General features: G+C 40.3%; 1 protein-coding gene across 1 annotated transcript in view; it reads right to left on the reverse strand.

The window, feature by feature from the left end:
* Positions 1–4,706, reverse strand: part of FAM47E (family with sequence similarity 47 member E) — a 32,258-nt gene extending 27,552 nt beyond the window's left edge. The window contains exons 1-3 of the mRNA XM_007455440.1: positions 4,662–4,706; positions 3,236–3,343; positions 2,830–3,002 (exon numbers count right to left, since the gene is read on the reverse strand). Coding sequence (XP_007455502.1) covers positions 2,830–3,002; positions 3,236–3,343; positions 4,662–4,706 — 326 coding nt within the window. The remainder of the gene's footprint in view (positions 1–2,829; positions 3,003–3,235; positions 3,344–4,661) is intronic.
* Positions 4,707–9,030: the final 4,324 nt, after the last annotated feature.

The following is a 9,030-nucleotide window of genomic DNA, read 5'->3' on the forward strand; positions in this document are numbered from 1 at the left end:
TTTTTGTTTTTTTTTTGCGGTCTGCGGGCCTCTCACTGTTGTGGCCTCTCCTGTTGCGGAGCACAGGCTCCAGACACGCATGCTCAGCAGCCATGGTTCACGGGCCCAGCCGCTCCATGGCATGTGGGATCCTCCCGGACCGGGGCATGAACCCGTGTCCCCTGCATCATCAGGCTGGCTCTCAACCACTGCTCCACCAGGGAAGCCCGGCACAAAACATTTTTAAGAGGTTCCAGCTTGATCTCTATTCTTTTCTTATGAGTCCTAGAAACTTCTTGCTTGCTGTGCATGCATGTGTGTTTTAAGGGCTTAACCCATCTCTACTGCGAAGATCTAAATGAAAGGATATGAAAACGTGAGTTAACGAAGAGTTGCCCTTTGCAATTAATAAGTCACTCAAATAGCTAAGGGGTGGGGATGTCGAAATTCCATCTAATCTGGAGATTTGATGACCCACTCAGTATGACCTGTTAGCAAGTTACCCTCCACAGTATTAAATATCTTTACCAAAGTGTATTTTCCACACATTTACAACAAATTCAAACACCCAAGCACTTCATAAAATCAAATCTGATAACCAATATTTTTACTTAAGGACAGTCATACAACTTAAAATGCGGAAAATGTGGCAGCTAGCTCAAACCTCATAGATTGTTAGAGCTGGCAGAAACTTTGAAAGAAATCTAGTCCACCTTCCTCACTTTTCAATGAGGAAACTGAGTTCCAAAGAGGTGAATAAGGCAACCAATCTGGCTGGAGGGCTTCCCATGACCCCACTTTACCTCTCATAGCTGATAAGCTTACCACTCTGCATTCTGTTAAGTTCATGAAAAATTTTGCTTGACCCAGAAAATAACACATTTTTTCTAAACATTTACTATTTTCACAGTCACTATATGATACTTGGATATTTCCACTTTTAAGAATTGCAAGAGTGTCAGGCATTTATCCTAAAGAAATGAAAACTTATGTTCACACAAAAACCTGTACTCAAATGTTCATAGCAGCTTTATATATAATAGCTAAAAGCTAGAAACGACCTGAATGTCTTTCAGCACATGAATGGATAAGCCATGGTACGTCCATGCCACGAAATACAACTCAGCAGTAAAAATGAACTAACTGTTGATGCACACAATCTCTTGGATGGATCTCAAGGGCTTTCGCTGAATGAAAAAGAGCCGATCTCAAAAGTTTTATACCTTTAATAAAGGTATTATTCTATTTATCTAACATCCTCAAAAGAACAAAATTATAGAAATGGAGGCCAAATTAGTGGTTGCCAAGGGTTGTGGGTGGGAAAATGAATGATAATAAAGGGATAGTATGAAGTGGTTCCCTTGCGGTGAGGAAACAGTTTTGTATCTTGACGTATACATATGACATTTTACTGAACCACACACACACACACAAGTGAAAACTGGTGGAATTCAAGTAAAGTCTACCGTCTAATTCATATACTGCGCCAGTGCTGATTTCCTGCTTTGGTAATGTACTATCATTATGCAAGATGGTACTACTGGAAGCATCTGGAGGAAGGGTATATGGGGCCTCTGCACTATATCTGCAACTTCTTGTGAGTCTATAATTATTTCAAAGCAAACAGTTTGAAAATGGGGGTGGGGAGAGATTCTCAAAGAGTTCATAATTGCTAACATGTATACAGTGCATGTATGTGGCAGTAACTGCTTCACAGGTGCTACGTCAGTAAATCCTCACAACAATCCTATAAAGCTGATTCCTTTTATTGTCCCCATTTTACAGGTAGGAAAACTGAGTCCAGAAACAGCAACTAAGTTGCCTAAGGTCACCAGTCAAACAAGAGGAAAACTGGCCTTCAACTCCAGCCTTTCTGATTCTAGGCTTTGTAATCTTAACCACCACATCATGCTGCCTACAAGAGAGCCGAATTCCATTCTCATAAGCAGCTCGAGGAATCAGCAAAGGCAGAAAGCCTCAGCTTCCTGTCCTGCGGCAGTGACAGAGGTAGGAGACAGATGGGCCCCTGGGCTGGACAGCTGGTGTCTGTCACGTGGAGTAAAATTGAAGCTTTGTTCTCCCCCAGACACTCCAAGGAAAGCTAGCGGCAGAAGCTGAGCTCTGCTGAAGTTAAGAGTAAGATGACCACTCCTGAGGTCAGGAAAACGTCCCTTCTGCACATGCGCAGGAAGGCTCCTTGGGGGTCAAAAAGGGAGGGGCGCCACCCCATAGTAAGTGTGGACATGCACCCACAGGCCTCTGCAGTGGGCTCCATCTTAGCAAAAATTTGCACACGCATGTTGGGGAGCATCCTAGGACCAGTCAGGTGTGAAGGAAGAAGCAAGATAATTGGCCAGATGTAAACAAAGACCTGGAAGGACTGTCCTATAGAAGGGATTTAAATCACCTCTTCACTGCTTTTCTCAATCAGGAGGCCAGCACTTCTCTCCTGTTGTGTACTTCCGCCTAGTTTCTGACTTACTGTCTCCTCCTCATTAAGAGAGGACGCCCATACCCTTTCTCCCTGGGTGTGTATTTCTGCCTAGCTCCTGACTTAAATAAACTGTTTCAGTGTGTGCTCTCCCATACATTGTGCTGTGTCTCTAATAATAAACGCTGTACCTGTTTTTACAGTTTTTGCCTCCTTGAAACATTCTTGCTTTCAATGGGGGTAAGAGCCAGGGGAACTTTGCTTCTAGCCTCTAGCCCCTGGTGGCTAGGATTCCTGGTTTTCATCCAGGCTACCCAGGTTCAATTCCTGGGCAGGGAACTACGACCTCTCTTCAGGACAGCTGACTGCTGTCTCTCCGAGATCAACACATTCAAAACGGCAGCAGACCACCCCAGTACCCGAGGTGCTCTCCAAACACGGGCTCAGCTTGGCCACAGTTACCAGCTGGGTGGCCAAGGGTCCAGGTGCTGTCTAACCCGGAGAAGGGCGGGTAGCAGGCTAAACCAGTCTCCACAGAGGACTCAGTTTCCCATCTGGAATGGGTATATTCATCTACATCCTCTGGGGGACTCTGAGGATAACAACAACAACAAAAAAAGGTGTCCTTGGCGTTGAGGAACGTCGCGCGCTGGTTATGGTCTATTTTTGCGGGGGACCATGAGGAGGAAAGGGTCCTCCGCGGCCCCTGGCCATCCCCCGCCCCCAGCCGCAGCAAGCAGAGGGTGCAGGCTTCCCCCACGCTCCACCCGCAGGATGCGCCCTCGCGCGTGCGCGCGCTTACCAGGGCCTGTAGTCCGTGCCCACCGACACCCGGGCCCGCGCCGCGGGTGCGAACAGCCGCTTGAGGTCAGCCGTGGTTCCCCGGCGGCCCACCCGGCCTCCGGTGGTGTGTTTTCCCCGCCTCTCGGGTCGCTAGGAGACCCGCGGAACTGTGCGCTGCCCAGACTCGCTCAGGGCGCCCGCCTGCTGCTAGCGGGGAACACGCGTCCGCGGGGCCTCCCTGCGTTCCCCAGCCCTCGCCTCACCAGAACCTTCTCCAGCGCCCCGGGGCGTGGACCGTAGCAGGGGAAGCGCGAAGGATCAGGTTCCTGGTTTAATTATGTTTTAATCTGTTGGGAAGGCGTGTTCGTGTTTATTTTGTTCACCACCGTTTCAAAAAATGTGTTGAAGAAAAGGAAGAAAGCAGCTAGAGAGAGGGCAAGAGAAGGAGTGGAAAGGGGGCGAAAGGAATAGACTGATTTCTAATGGTGGGAAGGCCTCTTGGCACGGAATGCTTTTCTGGAGGTCTTGGAACTCCGTGAATCTCACCGCCTCAGTAAATCGGGGGCTGCGCACTGGTATCTAGCTAGTCACCAGCCGGTTTCCAGAGTCCCTCCCAGCTCTTGTGTTGCTTGATTCTTTTGCTTGGACTCACTTCAGCAGTAAAATTGCCATCCAGTTGGCCGTGATACGCAGTTGCCCACGTAAATATGGATTGCGTGAGGATGTATTTGGGGTTTACTAAGTTCTCTTGCTGCTTCTGAATGTTCCTGATTTAAATAGTGAGCATTGCTTCTAGAGGAAATAGCAACAAAACATTCTCTTCTCTCAAAATTATTGCAGTAGTTAAATTGTGTCTGTTATGGTGGGATACTTTTTGTAGTCATTTAAAGATGAGTCTTTAAACTCTCTGGGAATAAATTAGCTTCACCGTTGGGCACCTGTTAAATATCTGGGTGGTAATAAAGGTGCCCCGACTGGCAATAGCTCCAGCATCTTCACCTGCTCTGTGTGTTCAGCTGCCTTTTCTAGGCACAGTGGAAAACCCTGGAGTCCCACCGCTTGAGATAAATCATGATTCTGCCACTGAATAATTATGCATTCCCCACCCCCCCACCCCCGCACAGTTGCTTAAATTTGCTTTAGCTTCATTGATTTCCTAGTCTGAAAATGAGGGAAATAGTAGTATCTGCCTATGGGGTTATTGGGGAATTCAATGAGATAATGAATGTAAAGCATTGAATGCTGTGCTGGCAAGTAAGAATCCCTCAGTAACTACTGAGTATTATTATTATTATCTCAACTGTGAACTGGGGATGTTAATATTTGCCCGGCTACTCCACGGAGTTGTTATAATAGTTGACAGAGAAAGCTATGAATGTAATCATGAAAAGGAGCCCTGTTAGTTGTTTTCATTATCCTCGATAATATCGTTAATATTTGTGTGATTCCAAACTCCAGCTTTTATTACCTTGAGGAAGTAGGATTTCTCCTTAGGACTGAGGATTAGGGTCATGTCCACCTTGCTCCTAGTACTGTGCATAGCACACAGTAGGTCCTCATTTAACAAATATTGTTTGTTATGGCCATGCTAGGCACTGGGGAGGCAATGGGGGATAAAACAGACTTGGTCTTTGTCATCTTGTTACTTAGTTTGTAGTGTTGTATGAATTACTAAAAAACCACCTATTTTCATGACTCCTGTATCCTCACAAGTTGATATTTGCTCCATGTAGTAAATCTGATTTCATATCTGGTAGGAAATAACTAAGATTCTTTTTATTTCATCACATTCCATGCCTTAATTATAGTCATTACTCAGAGAATCTCTCATTCATTCTCTTCTCTCTCCCCTTCTTTCTCTTTTGCAACATGAAGGTAAAATGTGTTACGTACAGTAATCCAACAAGTAGATGTTATTTAAGAGTGAGGATGATGGGGTTTTGTTTTGTTTTGTTTTTAGCCCTATTGGCAGATAGTGTGACCATTTTATTTCCAAAGAGGGTTACTCAAATACCCGTAACAGGGTTGCCAAACACTGTTACTGGATCTTTCCCACTCAAGGACTAATTACTATCTCTGTAACATTTTACTACATACTCAGCAATACTTAGTGCATGGTACTTTCCAGAAAAAAAGCATTTGAACAACAAAAAACACAGAACTTTAAGCTGAGATATTATAAAATGGTCTTGGATTAGTAGAAACCCTTGGCATCTGGATAAGGTGTTAGGTTGCTTCCATATGTTGGCAATTGTAAATTATGCTGCTCTGAACATTGGGGTACATGTATCTTTTCAAATTAGTGTTTTTGTTTTCTTTGGCTATACCCAGGTGTGGAAATGCTGGATCATATGGTAGTTCTATTTTTAATTTTTCAAGGAACCTCCACAGTTCCTTGAACTTTCCACAGTGGCTGCACCAATTTACATTCCCACCAACAGTGTACGAGGGTTCCCTTTTTTCCACATTCTCGCCAACATTTGTTACTTGTAGACTTTTTGATGATAGCCATTCTGACAAGTGTGAGGTGATTTCTTATTGTGGTTTTGATTTGCATTTCTCCAACGATTAGCGATGTTGAAAAACTTTTCATGTGCCTGTTGGCCATCTGTATGTCTTCTTTGGAGAAATGTCTATTGAGAGGCAATATTTTAAAAGATAATGGCTAAGAATTTTCCAGACTTGATTAAAGATACAAATTCTCAATTTCAGGAAGGACAGTGGACTCTGAATAAGATAAATAAGAATATAATTTCACTTAGCATTTCACCGTGAGTACAAAAGACAAATATTTGACATTAAAAATAGCCAGATAGGAAAGATAGATTACTTACAAAGGAACAAAAAATAGACTGAAAGCTAACTTCTAAAGCAATTATAGAAGTCAAAGACATTAAATAATCAAGGTTTGAGTAAAAACAACTGTCAGTTTAGAACTGCATACTTGACAGAACTATCTTCCAATAATATGGCTCAAAAACATTTCAGACAAACAAAAATTGGCAGAATTTATCATCAAAAGACCATAACTAAAGAAGATTATAAAGGTTGCACTTCAGATAAAAGGGAAATGATCCCCAAATGAATATCAATGTGAGATGGAATGTTGAACAAAGAAAACTGTAAATACGTTGGTATTCTTTTAAAAAGTGGGTTGTATAAAATCAATACATTCTAATCGGTGGATATTAACAAAAATAACTTATCTAAAATACTGAATTATTTTATTTAATTAATCAGAAGATAAATACATTGATTGAAGAAACATAAAGAAAGATGTACCAGGTAGATATTAATCAAATGAAACCTGATGTAACTATATTAATATCAGACAGAATAGACTTTAAGGCAAAAAAGATCCTTAGAGATATATAAAGAGTATTAAATGTATCATTATGCAAAATGATACAAGGTTCAATTCACACACACGCATGCACAGCAGATAGACACAGATACACAAAAAGAAATTGATTAATACACTATCCTGATGGGAAGATTGTAGTACAACTCTCAGTAATAAATCAAACAGACCAAAAAAATCAGTGAGGGCAAAGAATTTAAAGCTTGATCTAATGGATATATGCTGAACTTTGCATCCAACAATCATAGAAAACATTCTTCTCAAGAACATATACAACATTATATTTTCAAGTTCATAAAACAAGTTTTACACATCTCTGACTTGGTATCATTTAACCCACAACCCTGATCATATTGCAATTAAGTTAAATATCAATAATAAAATCATATTTAAAAGCATTTATTTGAAAATAAAGCAAGACAAATACTTCATGGGTCAAGGAATATATCAAGACAGAAATTTTAAAATAAATGTAAGAATATCAAAAACTGGGAGATGAAGCTAAAATGATACTTAGAATGAAATCACCTTGAATTATTAAACTAAAAAAGGAGAAAGGTTAAGACCTAAATAAATGGAGATATCAATATACCTCATGTTCATGGTTTGGAAGACTTATTATTAAGACAACAGTACTACCCAAAGTGATATACTGATTCAGTGCATCCCTATCAAAGTCCCAATGATGGTTTTTGAAGAAATGGAAAACTCTTCCTAAAATTTATATGGAATTTTGGGTTAAGAGACCTAAAATAATCAAAATAATTTTGAAAGAGAACAAAGTTTCCTTATTTCAAAACTTACTAAAAGCTACAATAATCAAAAGCATCTGTATAGACCAGTGGAATAGAATTTAGAGCCTAGAAATGAATGGCCAACTGGTCTTTGACAAAGGTGCCAAGACCAATGAGGAAATAATAGTCTCCTCAGTAAATAATGGATAGCCACATGTAAAAGGATGAAATCGGACCCTTACCTTAGAGAATATACCAAAATCAACTCAAAAATGGATTAAAGACAATTTTAAGAGCTAAAACTATAACAATCAGAAGAAAATAGAGGAGCAAATGTGCATAACCTTGGATTTGGCAATGGTTTCTTATATATGATATCAAAAGCAGAAGTAACAAAAGAAAAAATAGATGAACTGGACTTCATAAAAATTACAGACCATTGTGTTGTGCATCAAAGGAAACTGTCAAGAGAGCAAACAATCCACAGAATGGGAGAAAATATTTACAAATCATATATCTGATAAGAGTATAATATCCAGAATATTTTTTTAAAACTCCTACCACTCAATAACAAAAAGGCAAACAGCCCAATTAAAAAATAGGCAAAGGACTTGAACAGATATTTCTCCAAAGATATACAAATGGCCAGTAAGCACATGAAAAGATGCTCAAAATCATTAGTCATTAGTGAAATATAAATCAAAGCCACGATGAGATATTACTTCACACCAACTAGAATGGCTATAAAAATAAAGAAAGGGACTTCCCTGGGGGTCCAGTGGTTAGAACTCTGCTCTTCCACTGCAGGTGGCGCAGGTTCAGCCCCTGCTCAGGAACTAAGATCCCACATACCACACGGTGCAGCCTAAAAAAAAAAAAGAAGAAGAAGGAGAAAAAAAAATTAAAAGGTTGGCAATGATGTGGAGAAGTTGGTACACTTGTGCATTGTTGGTGGGAACGTAAAATGACGCAACTGCTTTGAAAAGCAGTTTGGCCATTCCTTAAAAAGCTGAACATAGACTTGCTGTATGACCCAGCAACTCCACTCCTAGGTATATACCCAAAAGAATTAAAAACAAGGACTCAGTTATTTGTACAGTATGTTCATAGCACCATTATCCACAATAACCAAAAGGTAGAACCATCCCAAGTGTCCATCAAAAAATACATGGATAAACAAAATGTGATATATACGTACAATGGGATACTATTCAGCCATAAAAGGAATGAAATTCTGATACGTGCTACAACGTGCATGAACCTTGAAAATATCATGTTAAGTGAAATAAGCCAGAAGCAAAAGGACAGATATTGTGTATCTCCACTTATATGAAATATCTAGAAGAAGCAAATTCATTGAGACAGAAAGAGGTTGCCAGGAACTCAAGGGGGAGAGGAATGGGAAGTTATTTCTTAATGAGTGCAGACTTTCTGTTTGGGGTGATGAAAAATTTTGGAAATAATCATGATGGTTGCACAACATTGTGAATGTAATTAATGCCACTGAATTGTACACTTAAAAATGGTTAAAATGGTCAATTTTATGTTACATGTATTTTGCCACAATTTTTAAAAATTGTAAAAAATGCAAAGAGAAAGAAGAAAGGTTGAAATTAATGAGCTAAGAATCCAACTTAACAATTTGGAAAAATAGCCAAATAAATCACAAAGGAAGGACATTTTTCATGTTGAGCAAAAGAAACCAGACTCAAAAGAGTACGTACTCTATGCTTCCATTTACA

This window comes from Lipotes vexillifer, unplaced genomic scaffold (assembly GCF_000442215.2).
Source record: "Lipotes vexillifer unplaced genomic scaffold, Lipotes_vexillifer_v1.1 scaffold749, whole genome shotgun sequence".
Classification (NCBI taxonomy): Eukaryota; Metazoa; Chordata; class Mammalia; order Artiodactyla; family Lipotidae; genus Lipotes; species Lipotes vexillifer.